This window comes from Oryza glaberrima, chromosome 9 (genome assembly GCF_000147395.1).
Source record: "Oryza glaberrima chromosome 9, OglaRS2, whole genome shotgun sequence".
Taxonomy (NCBI): domain Eukaryota; kingdom Viridiplantae; phylum Streptophyta; class Magnoliopsida; order Poales; family Poaceae; genus Oryza; species Oryza glaberrima.
This window is the reverse complement of record NC_068334.1, coordinates 11,446,168-11,465,186: the sequence shown is the minus strand read 5'-3', so window position 1 is coordinate 11,465,186 and position 19,019 is coordinate 11,446,168. Positions and strand designations below refer to the sequence as shown.

Below are 19,019 nucleotides of genomic sequence, written 5' to 3'. Positions count from 1 at the left end.
GATATCCATTATATTCGCGTTCAACGCTCAATCATTCGGTCACGCATGGAGTATATGTCGACGGTTGCATGGATACCAAGATTAATTATCCCACACGTACGTAGGATTAATTGATTATAATTGTCTGGTATATATAATTAGATGGATATAATAATGGATCGCAGCTAGCTAGTGTGTGTGTGGAGCTAGCTATAAGCTAGCGTCATGTGCGTCCATGTGCAGCGCCGTCCAGTACGTCACCAAACCGTAACGGCCGCACGACGCGAGGCTAGCCATGTTACGTCCACACCCACAAGTGCCCCCACGCAAGTACGGCCCCCTTTTCCCCTCAGCTTTGTGGACTACTCTCTGTCCCAAAATAAGTGCAGTTTTACACTATTCATCTTTAACGTTTCACCGTTTATCTTATGTGAAAAATTTTTATGATTACTATTGTTATTGTTATTAGATGATAAAATATGAATAGTACTTTATGTATGACTATTTTTTTAAAAAAATTCATAATCAAATAAGATGGACGGTCAAACGTTGACACGGATTTCCACGGCTGCATTTATTTTAGGATGGAGGTAGTACTCTGAAAGATCAAATACTAGAACAATTGGATAAATTGTTTAATTTACCTCTACTATCGTAAAAGTGGAGTCGACCTCATTTTATACTCTCCTCCCACCGCTCACGCGTGGCACAAGAGAAACAGAGGGACTGGACCGGTAAAAAGAAGATTTCCGACCGAAATTACTAGAACAATTGGATATATTGTTCAATTTATCTCTACTATCGTAGAAGTGGAGTCGACCTCATTTTATACTCTCCTCCCACCGCTCACGGGTGGCACGAGAGAATCGAAATAGAGGGACTGGACCGGTAAAAAGAAGATTTCCGACCGAATTGTCCGCTTCTCCCTACATTGAATTCCGAATTCTCAATCTATCCCAGTCATATGGACCTGGTGAATTGCAACGTATGAACATGTTGTTTTCTTTATCCTTTTTCTCCCCTGTTTTTTTTTCTCTTCTTCCTTCCTGTTGGTGTGGAGAAAAGAAAAAAGAAAGAGAGAAGGAAATGTAGTGGGGAAGAAAAAGAAAATTTGAGACCACAATGTTCATATGGCATGTCACTTTAGTGTCCATGTGGCATGCCACGTAAGCGCTATGTAGGATCCAGAGGGGTCGTGTCAATAATTTGGGACTGGAATGATACACTTTAACAAGTTCGAGATCTAGAAATGTGTTTTGAAAGTTCGGGGAGCTGGATGACATAGACGAATAAATTTAGGGACCGGCAATGCGCTTCACTCTGATTAAAATGTCTGATCTTAATAATTAATTACTTTTTTTTAGAGAAGCTAGGGTATTTTTTTACCCGGCCTCTATATATATCCAATCGGATATATGCAGCCATTTTAAATTAGTAACTTAGCCTATCGAACAGAGAACTTAGCTCTCAAATAACCCAATCTAAAATTCGCTCCTATGAAAATTTGAACTCGGGACTTTGGGGTGCTACTTAGGTCACTGCAACCACTAGGCTATATGTCCTTTCACAATAATTAATTATACTTAGTACCAGAATCTTGCCTTGCTCAAATGTGGACTCCAGCACGTACAAAATAACCTGAAAAAACTAGATATCCTTGACATCTCTACATTGGCGAGGATCGTCGGCTATATATGACGTCCTTAATTTCTTCCCTAAAACTGTAGATGCGCCTCTAATTTCGTCTTAACAGTAAGAACTATTATCTCCTAGACTCCTTGCCAACACAACATCGCGACAATTTATGACTTGTTAATGTTTCATGGATAAACCAATATATGATATGATATAGAAACAATATAATTAATAGAGTGATAGTTTAACTGACTAAGTTGAAACTGCATACTACCTCCTTCTCAAAATAAGTTAATTTTTCACCCATCAAACATATACCAATAAAAAAATTAGAATACTCTTATTTTACTAAGGGGGTGTTTAGATCCAAAGGTGTAAAGTTTTGGCGTGTCACATCGGGTATTATATAGGGTATTTGGCACTAATAAAAAAACTAATTATAGAATCTGTCAATAAATCGCAAGATGAATTTATTAAGCCTAATTATCCGTCATTAGCAAATATTTACTGTAGCACCACATTGTCAAATCGTGGAGCAAATAGGCTTAAAAAATTCATCTCGCAAAATTAATCGCAATCAGTGCAATTAGTTGTTTTTTAGTCTATATTTAATATTTCATGCAGGTGTTTAAATGTTCGATGTGACAGGGTGAAAAATTATAGGGTGGGATCTAAACAGGGCCTAAATCTCAATGCAATTATTCATCACTTTATCTATCCTAAATACAATTATTATTCTAGAAATAAATTTGTTTTTGGGACAAATGAAAGGGTTTAAAAATTAACTTAATATAGGATGGAGGAAGTATACGGGAGGAACATATAAAAGGTAACTGCAGGATAGCTTCCCCTGTTGATCGATCGTCTGCATGTTGGAACAGACGACGTGCGTTTCGCATTCGCCGCGCATGTGAGGCTATAGCGATTCGCTGTGGACATAGAGCTATGTGGTCCATTTGTTGCTTTCTCGCTAGCGTATTGCATTAGCTTATTAGCTAGCAGTTAGTAGTATATTGGCAGTACTGGAGTTCAACACTTCAACTTGTACACCTCCGTCTGCAGCTCCATCAAAAATATTCGAGGGTTTATCGGGCTTTACAAGAGTAACAATTGAAGGAATAAATAAAATTAAATAAGTGCGGCAGTGGTAGTGATTGGTTGATATAAGAAAATATTCATGAAATGATAGACGGTCGTGAATTGTGATTGGTTGAGGTGAGTAGAGACACGAAGAAGTTGCCATATTCTAGTATAAATTTTAAACGCTAGGAGTTTATACATCTTTTCTATTTTCTTACAAGATGCAGGAGTTCTCCTCAAATGTTAGATAAAATCAGTGGCGCGGAGGTAGAAAGATTTTTAGTCCGGATAAACTTAAAATAACTATTATTTGCTATAAAAATTTCACCATCAATTATTCAACATTACTAAAATTTAATGGAGTTTTCTGATGAGTCTATGCGGCTGCCCAGGTTAGCCGGGCGGTGACTCCACCCCTAAATAAAATGAATAAACAAGATTATTAACACTTTTTTTAATACAAATGGGACATGTGCACACTTACATTGGATGCATTACGTGAGCGTGTGCACATGTTCCACTTATATTTAACCTGACAACATGAATTTTGTTGTAATAACATGGTACTACCAACTTAGTAACAAGGTTCTCCCTCTGTTACAATATAATTATCACTATATATTGACCAATATTATTGTAAACTTTAACCACTAATAAAGTTTAAACTATTAGATTATTGTGAATGAAAGTTTAATAGGAGTATCTATATTTAGCATATATTACACTCCGATAAGAGATGACATCTATTTAAGTACTAATTAGAATCTTTTTTTAAGCAAAGATGACGAATGGTCAAAGTATTTATCACAAATGGGACTACTTTCATGGCATTAAATTCTAATTAAGCTGTACCGGATTTAAAAAAATTAGAATACGATGAAAGGGGTTGCATTGAAAAATACTACTACCTCCATATTTTAATGTATGACGCCGTTGACTTTTTTTAATGTTTGATCATTCGTCTTATTAAAAAATTATGTAATTATTATTTATTTTATTGTGACTTGATTCATCATCAAATGTTTTTTAAACATGATATAAATATTTTTATATTTGCAAAAAATTAAATAAAACGAATGGTCAAATGTTTATAAAAAAAAAGTTAACTGCGCCATACATTAAAATACGGAGGGAGTATACTATATGGTTGATACATGCCAAGAAGATCAGATTGAAAAGAGTTGAGATCACAGCGACAACAGCAAAAGAAAAGAAGAGGCGAGTGGAAGGAAGGAAGAAGGAGAAGAAGAAATGGACGGTAGATGATGTGATCAGCATGCGTGCGTGTCAGAGCTTCATGGAGCTGTCATGTCAGGCACGTGTGCACGAGACACGACGCCCCGCCTCCACGCAAGTCTATTTATAAAATAAGTTTTTCATAAAGGACCAAAACGTAAAATATCCACCACGCTCGCCACCCCCTCCCGCTATTTATCTCCCACACCACTCACCTCGCCATAGAGCTCACCCTCACCTCCTCCTCTCGATCGCTAGCTTAGCTCACCTCGTCGGCGCCGCCGCGCCTCGCCGCGCCAGCCACGAGGGAGAGCGCGCGCGCCTCGGTTAATTATGAAGGCGGCGGCGGCGACGACGAGGACGACGAGGAGGCGGAGGCGGAGGTCGTCGTCGACGATGAGGCGGCTGCGGGCGGCGGCGGTGGCGCGGAGGGTGCGGGAGCTGCGGCGGCTGGTGCCCGGCGGGGAGGCGGTGCCGGCCGACCGTCTGCTGCTCCGCGCCGCCGGCTACGTCGCGGAGCTCCGCGCCAGGGTGGAGCTCCTCAGGGCGCTCGCCGCCCTGCTGACGACCTCATGCGCCGCCGCCGACGACGACGGCGGTGCGTGCACATGACGAGACGGCGGCGCCATGGCCGGCGGCCGGCGACGACGGTGAACAACGACGATCGATCGACTCCTCCCGATCCTACGAATACGTAGAGAGATTCGGCGTATAATTAAGAGTATAAATATTCAGAGAAATTAATATATGTATATGTACGTACATGTCGTCATGCATATATAGGCTGAGGAATTTTGGGGGTTAATTTTTGTCTCAAATACTCCTTAATATTTAAGTGTTCGGCCGATTCGTATTCTTTGTAATGTTTATGTGTATACATGTTATGATATTTTTGAGCGCTTGATTTTTTTTAAATGTACCTACTAATTAAATTTCTGTCGATAGATTAAAAATCAGGAAAAGACATGTGATTTTCTGACTATCGGATGCACTTTGAGATGTGTCGAGATGGGTTCAAACCCATTACCCATGACATGCCGAGCACTTATGCATGGGGAAAACTATTCCAAACTAGTAAACTGTTGCGGGACATCCTCTAGTTGTTTGCCATCTAAATGGTTATAAAAAATAAAAAGATTAATTCAACAGGATAGCTTAGATTAATATATGATAAATCACTCTATAAACATGTAAAGCCAAATTTAACTTATACAAGTTACAACGAAAAAAAATTAAACTATGGCTAGTTAACGTATATTCACAATCAAATTTGTTTTTTTTTTGGCAACTTAGAGAAGTTGAATTTTAGCTTGTATGTTTGTTGAGTGATTTATCACATACTATTCTATATTGTTGAATTTTTTTTTTATAACCATTTGGATGACATACAAATAACGAGAGGATATTCCTTCAAGAGTTTAGAATCCACTCCCAATATATCAACCATTGAGCTAAGTGACTTTTTCTTAAGTTACAATCTGATTACATCTAACTTATATTATAATCTATATATTACTTACGTACGAGTTACAATATAATTAAACTACACTACTAGTAATAGTATATGTTTAATCTGAAAGTTTTGTTGGAAAATCATATAGCGGTAGTCCATTTTTAAAAGGAGACAATCCAACAGAGACCCAACACTCTCACCACAACACAGGCACACATATCAAATTAAACTCCTAAAACAGATACTGTACACACTAGCGTGAAATTAATCTTCGATTCAAACTGAGTGCATATATAACTGCACCACCTAGCCATATTTCTAGCTACTATAGTGTTTTGGCTTATAGATAGATGCATGGGAAGCAGCTGAGATCAATGATTGATGCATGTTTATATATAGGACAAGTTTCTCCTTTATCATAGTATATAAATTTGAAGATTTGGTCTCTGTGATAAGAAATATCTATAGTTAAATCTAGAATTCGTTTTTTTTTGTGGAAAATCCGGTGCTTTAATTAGTACTGAAAAATCTAGATTGATATCTTTACGTACCAATTGTGAGATATTATGCACTATCCAGATCACTGAGGTCATACATGTATAAATATACGACATTTCCCAAAACAATTCCGCAATTTTGTCCTTTACTACCAACACAACTGTGTTTGTATAAATTTCATATATAAGTATATATGATCATAGTGCATGCTAATTAATCAATCTTGCTGGCCCTCCTTTTGGCCTGTTTGTGACTTTCTGCTTCTAAAAGTCGATGGTTGCAATATGAGCATGCTGGCTATGAGCTGGAAGTTTGGCTAGCTAGCTAGCTAGCTAAGCCGTGCCCACACAATGAGACTAATTAATTAATTTGCTAACGTGGTCTTAATTGAAATTTAAGTCATAACTGATTATATATTAAATTTTGCATAGTGCTCTGGATTAATTGTGTTGTTAATTAGGAATATTGTGAAATGAGCAGTAATTAATATGCATGTTTTGTGGTCAGCCACATATATATACCCCTAAAAGTTAAAAACTATGCATGGAAGGTTTGCTCCAAACTAATTAGAAGTGGCAACAAGACTAGTGCACATAGTAATCAGATTTGTGAAATAATTTATATATTAGTTACTAGAGAGTACTCCGTCCATCTAAAAAATATATTGTTTTAACTAGTTAAAAGACAAATTAAGCAAAAGATTAAAAGACTATTATACCTTTTTGTGTAGAGAAAGCGAGAAGAACAAGATTAAATAGGTCCAGTTGATCCCACTCTAAAAGTATAGTCTTTGTGGGATAAATCTTAAAGGTAAAAAACAATCCTTTAGGGAGATGAGGAGTAATTGTTAGTTCGATTAGGGTTCTTCACATGATAATCACATATAGATATTGTGTCTTGAGACAGAAATTGAAAGGTATAAGAAATGAGAAGTAATTTAAAAGAGGAAAAAATGGACATATATTTTGACTGGTATATAAATGGTGACATGGTGTGAGAAGCATGGCATGGGCTAAGTGCGTGTGTGTGTGTGTGTGAGAGAGAGAGAGAGAGAGGAGACAAGAAACTGAAATTTACAATGAGACAAGAAATAATTAATAGAGTGTTATAAAAACGTAAAGAAAAAATTTGTTAGAAGGAGACAGTAATACAAAAATGCAAAGAGAGGAAGGAAAAAAATATGGTTCAGATATTAACATAGAAATCGAAATTTTGGTGGAATAATACCTGGGAATTTCATGATAAAACATGTTTGGAATTTTCACACAGCAGTTTTAATGTTTTATGGTCCTTGATATGCATGCATGCACAATGTTTGGGAAGAAAATAGTTGTTATAAATATGGCATGCATATATTTTTCTTATACTAAGAAATATATATACACTATAATCACCATCAACATGCGTCAAGATCGATGCAAACTAAAAAAAAATAAAACCAACAAAGACATTTTCTCACTGTTATACAGATCCTTTTTATTGACATGGAACTGTTATTCAGATCTTCATGCAACTTCAAAAGGGAAAAAAAAAGATTATGACGCATTGTCAAAGAGATAGATCGTCGTGGACCGATAAAATCGTCTTGTCATTTGAAAGCTACTGGCCCATTCACTGGCTAAAGGCCTAGTATTGGCCCATGAAAAATCTACTACAACAGTTTCAAGTTCTCGGCCCATACATCTATTTTATGATTTTATCACACACGCTCATACTTTGTCACTGGCAAAAATCCTCTGATTAATTTCTTCAAGGCGAATTGCATGTGAATATTCTGCCAGTGTACTAATCATTAGTTTAGTCATCTTCAAGTTTCACAGTCTATAAGCCACGGATTCAAATTCTCTTCGAAAACCAAAGAAAATCTACTCAAATAGGCGCGAAAATCAAAGAAAATCCACCCAAATAAGCCACCCGAAGCTGGCACCAACTGAACTCTTTTTCTCATCCTGACAAACAAAATTCACAAAAATCCACAGGTTCTGTTGCTCCAAGTCTCACAAAACCACAATTCTTACAGAACCACAGGTTCTGTAGCTCCAGTGATCAATCAGGCAGATAGATATAAACCATCAGCATAGCATTCTTTCAGTTCAAGAAACCTGAATGATACAACTGACAAAACTAATATGTAGCAGAGCATCTGAAATGGGCAGCAAAAACCAGTTCCACTTGAGCAAAAAAAAAAAAAGTTTATATACAGCAAAATTTACAAGGATCGATTCTGTTCCAATGTACAGAAATACACACACACACGTACACACGCTGAAGAATTGTGCATTTGCAGTTTTTGCAGAGAATATTTACAGACTGCAATGCCCGGTACTAGCAGGAGCCGAGGTCCAATAATCCAAAAGCAAGTGGGACAAATTAACAATGGAATAGCAATTCATCTCTACATGTTATCATAGGTTAGCACATTATCAAGAAGGGAATAGGTTTCCTCTATGACGCGCGCGATTCGTGTTGATCAGCATTATGCCTTGCTTTGCAAAGGTACAATAGCCTTGAAACCTCAGGAAGGACATACCCACATTCAGCGCTGCTTCAAAATCCCACTGCTACTCTCTCTCTTTTTTTTGTTGCTGTTTTCTTTTTATACATCTTTTTTTGGGTTTCCATGTCTTCCTTCATCGATATAGTTCTGCGTCTTCAAAAAACGTAGTAGAACAAAACGGGACAATACTAATATTATACAGCGTAGCTAGGAGATCTGAGTTCTGACGAGAAGAAAACCACGGTTACACAAAATTCCTCCCATCTGCAAAAACAGCACAAGAGTTTAGAGTATTAGAATACACAAAGAAACTGTGATGATGAAAAAAAGAACACTCAACACCGTGCAAAACAAGACTTCCACACAATCAAATTCTCTGGTCCATTGATTCCTCATGGGACAATGTTCAGGTATGTGCCATCTGGGAATTAGGACAAGATAGTTCACCCCCACACTGGGGGTAAATTGCCATTGAAACAACTAATGTGTTGCTGTTCAATCAACTAATGATGAAGCCTCCATCAGGAAGCACTATGGCAGAAGCCAGCAGCCAAGTAAATTATTTCAAAACAAGTAATAGACCACAAATTAAGTGATTGAAGAGCTGTAACACACAAAACTGTACCTCCAAGTGAGAAACAAAGAAATGGTTTGCAGAGCCATGCCTCGAAAAAAAATAATTGATGCACTCAAGTTCTCAATAATGTAACCAAACCATTAGAATATCCACTAGACTACTGCTGAGCAGTGAGTATAATAGTCCGACTAATTTTATAAGCTATAAATCAAAGTTTCAAATCCATAGTATAAAGTAAACCAACTAACCCACCAATCATAAAGAACAACCAAACGTATAGAGCAGTTGCCTGCCACAGCACAGGACAAATAAATCAGATATTCCCAAGTTGATTAACATAATTCTTATACCGAAAAGGGAAAATAAGCCCATCGTGGCATACATTTGGTACGTCAATTTCTCATCCTACTGTATTTAGCCCATATTGTACCAGCTTATAACAAGCTAAATTCATCGCCGGAACAGCACGGATGGTTGAATGGGTCAGATTTTGTGAATTGTGTGAGCTTCTGAAACTGAAATAATTTCCTGAAACCGACGTATCAACGGGGACTTAATTACTCGTACCCATACCATTTTCAAGAATCATTTACCACACACATATGATTCCTTCCTAATTCTGGATTGGATAAACCAAAGCATATTGGTATCAAGCCGCAGTATCAATTATTAACCGCACAACCCAAATACACTAAATGACACTAAAATTGTTTCATAAATGAACTGAACAACGACATGGCTGCTCCTCGATTACTCACCGGAGAGGCCGCCGCCGTTGGCGAGGGAGGCGGCGGTGGCGAGGAAGTGGGCGCCGCCGTCGGGCCTCCCCGCCGGCTCGGGCTGGCCGTGGCGGTAGCACCGGACGAGGACGGCGAAGCAGCCGTCGGGGTCGCCGTCGGTCTGCAGCTCCGGCGAGAGCTTCTCCTGCCACCCGATGGCCCAGTCGGAGTCGTCCGACTCCGACCCGGACAGCCACCCGCCGCCGCCGCCGTCGTCCGACGCCACGATCACCATGTCGAACTCCCTGTCCACTCTGTCCTCCTCGCGGCGGCTGCGGCGGCCGCCGCGGCGGCGCGTGGTCGCCGCGAACGTGACGGTGTCCGGCTCCCGAAACCCGGAGGGGAAGTCCGGGAAGGAGGCGCTCGTCAGGCCGGCGGCGGCTGTGGGGAGCTCGTGCGTCGTCGCCGCCGCCGCCGCCGCCGCGCGCGCCGTGCTCGCCGGCCACAGCCATTGGGTGAATCGGTTCAGCCCCATGGCCATGGCGCCCGCACACAGCAAGAAATCCCCTTCTCTTCTCTTTTTCTTGGATCAAAAAATTCTTTGGATTCTCTCGGATCAGATCAGATTAAAAAAGTAAAAAATCCGCGGCAAAATCAAGCAAAATTTCGGTGTTTCTTGGATCTGCCAAGTGAAAGAGAGAGGAAAGAAATAAACACTAGAGGCAAACAAAACCACCTCGAAAAAAAATCCTCAAAATCTTCTCACAAATTGGATCATCAAAACGAAGATTACTTTTTTTTTTATCTTTGGCACAATCACTAGACTAGAGGAGCAAAGTAAAGGCGTCGCCTTTTCAAAGGCAGCTCTACGGCCACAAAATCCGGCTCCAATTAGGAAAGTTCACTCAAACTGACCAAAAGCCCTCACAAAAACACTCCCTTTCCGCCCAAATTCGTCCAAAAATTTCCAAAATCCGATTCAAAACCAACCAATCGAACAGCCGAACCGTCAGATGCGAAACAGGAAATCCAAAAACTTAAAAAACTCCACCCGCAAAAATCACCTAAGCTCGGTTCGACCGTCAAAATCCACACCCCACTAAAATCCCATACAAACAAAAGATATATCAAGATAACATTTCAGTGGCTGAAGAACAACCCATTCTTGGCAACAATCCCCCAACACAAAATTCTCCCCAAATTTCTCGACCGAATTCTTGCCTTCTCAAGTCAAAATCGAGGCCACAAAATCGAAATCCACTCTCCTTCCTTCCTTCCCCTAATCAATCGCTCGATCTCACTCCCTCATGATTGGATCGCCCAACTCCTTCTCCTCCCCCCAAATCGAACTGATGCAAATGCGAAGGCAATTCACCACCACCACGGGCTCATATATAATCCTCTCCCCATCCCATCGGACGGCCCGCATCGCGCGGCGTGATCGGAAGGCGAGATCTGGCCGTCCGTTTCGCGTGGGCCCCACGATGGCAGACGATACCCCCGGTGCGTGCGACGCAAGGCTGCGATTTCGTGAGGCCCCAGGACACTCGCCGAGCGACTAATTTTTTATTAGCAGTATGTAGATTTTTGATTGGACGTGATCTATCCAACCTAGCACTGTGAATCTGGACACGAAGCAGATTCGTAGTGTATATGCAGCATGTCCAGATTCATAGTATTAGAATGGTCATGTTCGGCTGCACTTCTTTTTACTGTGCTGCAGCCTACCTAAAAAGTATTATGTGCCAATACGTCCCATCCACCTAAAATACTTTATATTTTGGGACCGAGGGAGTATAATTTAATTTTTGTTTTTATGTGTGCTTCATTATTCGAAATTTATTTTTGTTTTTGTTTTTATTTGTGTGTGGTTTCGTTTCGCGTCTACAGTACGTACGTGAGACCCATCTGAGGGCCATTGAATCTGGATGGGTTTCAGGTCGCCGTCGGGGAAAGTTCGGGTGAATTTTGTGCGCGTACTAGGAAGTTATTACTACGAGTTACGACGGCGTGGTGAAAATCAATTGGTCGATTTTGATTTTTTTTTTCCTTTTTTGAACGGAGGTCTCATGAATGTTGAGTTTGATTTGATTTCCATCGTGGATCACGTTTTGTGAATACGTAGGTTGAAGTAATTCTTTTATAGGGGTGATAATACGGAGAAGGTAAACTTGATTAGTGCTTGCTAAAATTGCCTGTCAAAATTGGGAGTTGGTAAGAACGGGTCAGATAAACTAAATTGCGTAGAGAAGTGAGCATGACTTCTTTGGATATTTGATACGTGCATGCATACGTAGGAAACTAAAGTATTAAGTATATATGATATGATTGATGTTGCTTTCTCTATATATAAAACTATACAAATTCTTCAAATGGATTGTCTGATTAATTGTGGCCAGCACAAGGTTTTGTGTTGGATTTTACAGATTTTGATCCTTGTGGCAGAAGTGACCCCTGAGATAAGTAGAGGGAATTAATGAGAGGTGTTGATTTAATTGGCACATATAAAATTGCTTTATGATCCATCAAAACAAGCTACGCATTATTAATTGTTTAATGACAATTGTGCTGACTAGAAACACAAGGTGTTCCAATCATACTTGAAATTTTAGCAACAGTGGAGACTAAAGAAAACATCAACATCACAAAGATGGCATACATGGCTACATCTACTTGGCGGGTACACGTGTCACACTCCGCGTATATCCAATTGTTTCATGTAAGATAATTAAGAGGCATCCCTATCATATATGAACCACCTCACATGCCCAATCGTTGGAGTTTTGCAGAATTAGACCTCCACGTCACATATATCGTCCAATTCCAGTTTTCACGCACTCTCACCCCATGCACGAGTAATTATTTAATTAGCCAGATGAAGATAAAATTATAGTACTATACATATTTATCGCACGTTATCCACCATAAACTATAAAAAAAATAAGAGAAATTAAATTTAGAAAAGAATGGGAGAAAAGGTATTTGGCTCCTATATATAGGAGTATACGTCAAGAATAAAATACATACTCTGATTGTAACGAGGTATGCTGAAGATGAAATGGAGTTGGATTTTTCTCAAGCACCCCTTCACATGTGTCAACTGCCAATAGCTTGCAATTAGCCCATTAATGCTTCTCGGTGAAAAAAAAATGCTTTCCACGTGGTGAATTTGATGACCAGTCTTCTTGTTTGTTTTTTTAATCTCTCTCTATAGTTCTTCTTTGATCTCTACATGCATATTTGTTGCGATATAATTCGTTCTGGTGGTAGATATGGATATGGCCCAAGCGACCAATTCAGCTGGAGGATGAAAAAAAAAAGGTAACCATGCATGTATGCCATGTTAATTAATTTAATTACAAGTTCATAGGTACTCAAGTCATCAATCACAATTCACAAAGGTACAAATTAATGCAACGTGGCATGCATCCACTTCTATGGTGGCAGCTGGTACGGTGGTAAGTAAAAATTGTCGGTCTTAGCCAGTTCTATTAAAGCAAAATGTTACACAACGCCAAGTGTCTTGTGCCATCCCTCCTATGTCACATCAATCGTCTTCTTTTGTCAAAATGCTAGTACATCCTTTGATGATAGAAGGGTATATATATGCGAGGATAGACAAGTGGCATATTGGTTGTTATCCTAAAAAAACTCACCTAATAATCATACAAAAGTTTGGATATAATCTCTAACTTTGTTTGGTTGGTTTTATGCAATATTGCTCGGTTAATGCGGTAACTTTCTCGGTTTTTAGTAATAACCTCTCAATTTTCATCATAAATAACTATGTTGGTACCACGATAACCGTGTAACACCAAGCAGAGGTAACCCCTCTCATAATGGTGATACAAACCGCCATAAGGTCGGTCCTGATAATTTGGTGGCCATATTTACTAAGACTTACTTAGTAAAGCATCTTTACTAAGCTAGATATACATGCCGCATGGGGCCCCTTGGTGCTGGGTCCCAAAGCAGCCGCATACTGCTCGTCCTACCCCAGGCCAGCACTGGCAAACCATTTGTTGAGACGAGAGATGCAATAGGACATAATGAGAAGGGCTAGAGGAATTGTTGCGCAATAATTATGGAAAGTTTACTCTCTGGAACATACAGTAAAAATATAATATACAGATTAATAAACATGCATGGTTCTCCCACACACGTAGCCAAATTACATTTATATAGGAAATAGTTATACAATTGGAAAAACTTAAAATGTAAGATCACTCATCATGGAGGAAAAAAAATATCAGAGATTCCAAGTTCCCGACCATCCACACATGGCATGAACGATCGACATAGTTTTGGGTCATTTTCTCAAAAAAGAAAATCGTTCCACTAGCCCTCCCAATATCTTCTGTGCATGTGTGTACGTTGGTTGTGGGAATCTTGGATACCCACTTGATCCTTTTTTTTTCCCAAAGAAACTCTTTCATTCATTCAAGAAGGACAAGCTTACAATGGCACCATGCTAGTATGTTTTTGCATGTTATTCATCTTACCAAATATACATGCTTACAACCAACCAATAATTCTTCCAAAAAAAAAAAACTACTCCAACGTACTTCGACCAATAATTCTTCATAACAATTTCAATAAATTATAACAACCTACAATATTACGATAGTATACTTTTGGAGATGCAATTCTGATTTTGGTGTATATTATCTAATTATTCAAATTTCATCGAAAACAAAGTTAGAAGTGCTTGTGCCCAAAACAAGTCTTAGAATTTCTGTCGAATATATATATACATCATAGCTAGTTGGTTACAATTTAAAATTTAAAGTCGTGATAGGTGTAGGATAGAGTTAGAGTTAGGATAGAGTTAGAGTCAGACTCTGTCTTAGGCTTTCTTTTAAATAGTGAGCCACCACTGGTTGTCTTAGGCTTTCTTTTAAATAGTGAGCCACCACTGGTTGTAACCGTATGGTGACAGTAGCACATATGTGATTACAACTAGCCGATGGCATTGTCGATCTAAGGTCATGATACTCGGATACATTATATTATGATATATCAGGAAAGAATGTCCGTAATCAATACAGTGGGAATATATGTTTGACTGAACCTGATTAATAAACATCGTGCCTTGGTTTCCAAGGTTTATACCGGAGCCAATTTTATAACAATAAGAACTGCTGATTAATTAGAAAAGGGCTTTAAACAAACTAGTAACCAAATCACAGCTATTAATCTAAAGAGAGACGCCCCTATCCTATCAACTTAGGGCCATTTCCATTCCACGCGATGAGCATCACTGACCGCCGCATATTCTCCCTCGACATAACACATGGTCCTGGGTTTTCAAGCCTATCTTCATATCGATTCCATCGGACTGCTCCTTTCAAAGATTTTCTTTCACAGGAAAAAAGTAAAGCACTCAGATTCCCAGCACAAACATGCACCAGCCACTAGCTTGTTAGCTTAATTATTCTTTCATATTTTTTTCTTAGGGCTTGGCTCTTCATGCTTGTCAACAGCAGCAGCCATGAGAGTGAGACAGTGAGAGAGAGAGAGAGAGAGAGAGAGAGAGTTATGCCCAATTAATCAACAAGTTGCTCTGCCTTTCTTTGTCTTGTGTCTGATAGATGCATGCCCCCAAGCTTGATTAGTCTTGTCCATGAATGATTAAACCGTCATCAGCCATACAAAAAAAACAATGTTTATTGTTACTATTATTATTATGGCTGTCTGTGCGATGACCACTCAGCGATTCCTATCCGTTTATTGCAGGGAGCAGTTCTTTACGTGTCATGCAGGGTAAACTGGCTGGCTCAAATTGGAGATGATCGGATGAGGATCGATCGCTACCTTAGCTTGCCACTTCAGTTACTTGTAGTAATTACCTTCTTAATTACTACCAGCTTGTGTGTGTTAATCTCTGAACATATCTGAATTTGGAGTGCTCTGAATGTTTGTTTGAAGGCTGATGACATAGACAGATAGTCGATCTCTACTCTCTAGTTTAACCACATGATAGCTTGTTATTATTCAACCTGTTGGTACTAGTAATAGTAATATTAATAGTTAATTGAAGCTATCACCAGTTCTAGGAATTGATTACGAGCAGATATTTTGCATCCCAGAGTCACAGAGCCAAAGACAAGGAGCAGAGAAGCCCATGGTTTTGGTAGCTGACAGAGAACCATCTATTGTCAGGAATATTCAGATGATCATGAAGGAAAGCAAAAGGTATCAGCTTGGTGCAGATCGGAATATTACATGTCTCTCAGAAGGATCAACTAGATGATTCTTGCCAATTGTGCATTAATTAATCAGTACTTAATTAGTATTATACCTTAGTACCCTCTAGACAATGTTTAAGAGTTTGAGGGAAAGAAAATGCTGCTGTAAGCAGCAATGGCATGCATGATTGCTTACTTCACCTTGCGTTTCAACTGGAAATGAATCCATGCTCTGCATGCAGTGGTTTTGCCATGGACAAGTAGCTGATAAATGCAGGGGTATATTTAGTATTTCCTCCCTTGAAATATATAAGATGTATTTTGTTTTGTTAGGACAAAACTTTGACTAACAATTACTCTATCAGAATATAATTTTCTTAGCACAAAATTGATTTTGTTATGTTCGTACTCGAAAATACTTACTTATGATGCTTTTATATCACATAAATGATATATTAGAGCTTGTTTAATTTGTTGCCACTTTTAACCATACCAAATTTTATCATTACCAAATTTTGGTAAGACAACAAACTAAATACATCTTTTCTACCTTACCAATTTTTGATAATTCTAGAAGTTTCCACTCTTAAAAGTCTTATCAAATTTTGGTAGGGTTAAAACTGGCCACAAACTGAACAAGTCCTATTCAATCATAAGATCTTTTTAAGTAAAGTAATTATAAGTTAAACCTTATCATGACAAAACAAAATACGAATGGAGTAAGAGTTCACACTGTCAAGGTTTTGCTCAAGGAGTAGATTCTCGAAGCACTGTGGTTGCGTAGTCTGAAAAACAGAGACCATGGGCTCTGGAGAAGGTAGTTAATTAATTAATTAATACACTGACGTCCATAACTATCATTTCCCAACCAAAGTTTTTTTTTCTCCTCCAAGCATCACAATTAAGGACTCAACAAGGTCAAGAGGGAGAAAAGAAAAGGAATGGAAAGGCTAGGATAATTCTTTTCCACTACCTAAAAGAAATTATTCTTGGAGTGCCGCGGAGGCAAGTAATTGTACCGATCGAGTTCCATGATTATCGATTCGGAAGTCATATTCTCTCACCCAAATTAAGATGTTTTTTTTCTCCCTTTGCCAAGCATCCCAATTAATAAGGACTAGCCTTTAGGTCAAGAATAATAATGGGACCAATAATGCAACCGCACGTAGGGGTCTCCAATAATAATCAATACTCTATCTGTTTTATACTATATAAATCGTTTTATTTTTTTCTGTCAAACTTTAAACAAGTTAAAAAAAAGGTCGTTTTATATTTCTAACCTAAAATAAATATATTATCAAAATAGGTTCAATACAAAATTTAATAAAACTAATTTAGTTATAAACGTTACAAACTTTTATTTTATGAAAACGATTTATAATATAAAATGGAGCGAGCAGTGACGTGGCTGTTGTCGCCATCGGCGATGGACGAGAGGTAGCGACGCGCGAGCCAATTGGAGCCCCTCGTTCGGTGGCGTCGTCATTAGGATAGCGATCAATCTGCCTTTGAATGTACTTGTTGTGTTTAATTTACTGTGGTAATTAACTGGGTCAGTGTTTTAATCGGCGATCGAGTGGATTAGTACGTGAGGTGTAGGTGATTGTTGTGTGTGTGGTCGGCGGAAGCAGCGGTAGCACGGAAGCTGGGGACACTTGGCTGGCTAGCTTGCTCTTGACAAGGTTCAGTTACCGTACAAGCTTTCTTCAGTACTCTTGGTGTTGATCGATCGGGACAGATTTGATGTGGCTGTGCTGCAGCTGCAGCAGCATGCAGCAAAATTAACACACACAATTTCTGCTATTTCTACTGCTTGTGCCCCTAGTGTACAAACCTAAGGCCCATTGTTTGGCTATTTAGAATGGTTTATTAGGTAATAAAAATAAATTTATAGGTAAAATTTTTTTATATTTTTTTTACTTAAAAGTCAATGCTGAAAAAAAACTATGTTAAAAAAAATCTAAAAATTAAGTTAAAAATTTTAAAATTTAGCTTTTTCTTTAACTAATTAGGCTATTCGTTGGGAGCCCTATCTGATGCGTGCCTGCCAGTGCCAGGTAGGATTAGAACTGCACATTGTGACTAATCATATTCCGTTAGAAGCTAATTAGAATGCGATGTGCATATGTGAGGGGGCATTATTGAGGCATACTATATGTACAAATGGCCTCTTCTTGGTGCTTATTTGGTCATTCACTGTTTAATAATTAAATCTGCTGTACGTGTCCTTTCCTCTAAATTCTATACATCTTCCTCTATTTATATAAATAGCGTGCCATCTTAATTATATGTTCTTTTCGGGGTTAATTACATGTTTAATGAGCAGCGAGCACATGTATGTCTATATATAGCAGACATATACGACTACGTGTTATCCTAATCAATGTTTAACTCACTGAGATCAACCATGACATATTCTTTTTCTCTGGGAATAAGTTCACTTGAGGTCCCTTAACTTGTCAACGAATCCGATTTTCGTCCTTCGATCAGAAAACCAGATATAACAGGTCCCTCAACTATCAAAACCGGTGCAAAGCAGGTCCCTCAGCGGTTTCGATGGTGGTTTTGGCTGATGTGGCACCGACGTGGCCAGTTTGAGTTGGTCCTCGTCTTACGTGGCGATGATGTGGCACTATAAGCAAAATATAAAACTTAAAAATAAAAACAAAAACATGGGTCCTACAAGTCAGTCGAACAAAAGTAAAAATAGTGGTACCCACATCCTTTCCATCCACGGCGCCTTCTTCTCTCTCCCTCCCGGCCATCCTTCCTCGCCAGCCGGCGAGCGCGCACGGAGAAGGAAAAAGGCGCCGGCCGGCGAGGGGGGGGGGAAGAGGAGGTGCGGGAGGCCGCGATGCTCGTGGCGTGCGCCGGGAACCCCGCCATCGTGAGGCTCCGCGAGATGATTTGCCACCCGGAGACCAGCAAGCTCCACCTCGTCATGGACTACGTCAGCGTGAAGCAGCTGCTCGCCGTCATGAAGCAACTGCACGCGCGGGGGCCAGGGGGTCATCCACGGCGATATCAAGCCGGGCAACGTCCTCGTCGGCGCCGTCGATGGCCGCGTCAGGATCTGCGACTTGGGCCTCAGCAAGTCGGCCGCGGCACCACCGCCGCGGACGCAGCTGGTCGGCACGTTCTGGTACATGTCGCCAAA

At 39.5% G+C, this 19,019-nt stretch overlaps 1 protein-coding gene across 1 annotated transcript; it reads right to left on the bottom strand.

Moving 5' to 3' along the window:
* Positions 1 to 8,025: 8,025 nt before the first annotated feature.
* LOC127785177 (uncharacterized) lies at positions 8,026 to 11,056 on the bottom strand. Its single transcript, XM_052312602.1, has 2 exons — positions 9,714 to 11,056; positions 8,026 to 8,642 (listed from the first exon to the last, which is right to left on the bottom strand). Exons 1-2 carry the CDS (start codon positions 10,213 to 10,215, stop codon positions 8,623 to 8,625), a joined length of 522 nt encoding a protein of 173 aa, XP_052168562.1. The 5' UTR covers positions 10,216 to 11,056; the 3' UTR covers positions 8,026 to 8,622.
* Positions 11,057 to 19,019: the final 7,963 nt, after the last annotated feature.

Excerpts from the sequence above, each read along its gene's own strand:
- LOC127785177 (XM_052312602.1), bottom strand. The coding sequence starts at position 10,215 with ATGGCCATGGGGCTGAACCGATTCACCCAATGGCTGTGGCCGGCGAGC. Across the intron at positions 8,643-9,713 it reads CAACGGCGGCGGCCTCTCCG|ATGGGAGGAATTTTGTGTAA; the intron begins GTGAGTAATCGA and ends CTGTTTTTGCAG.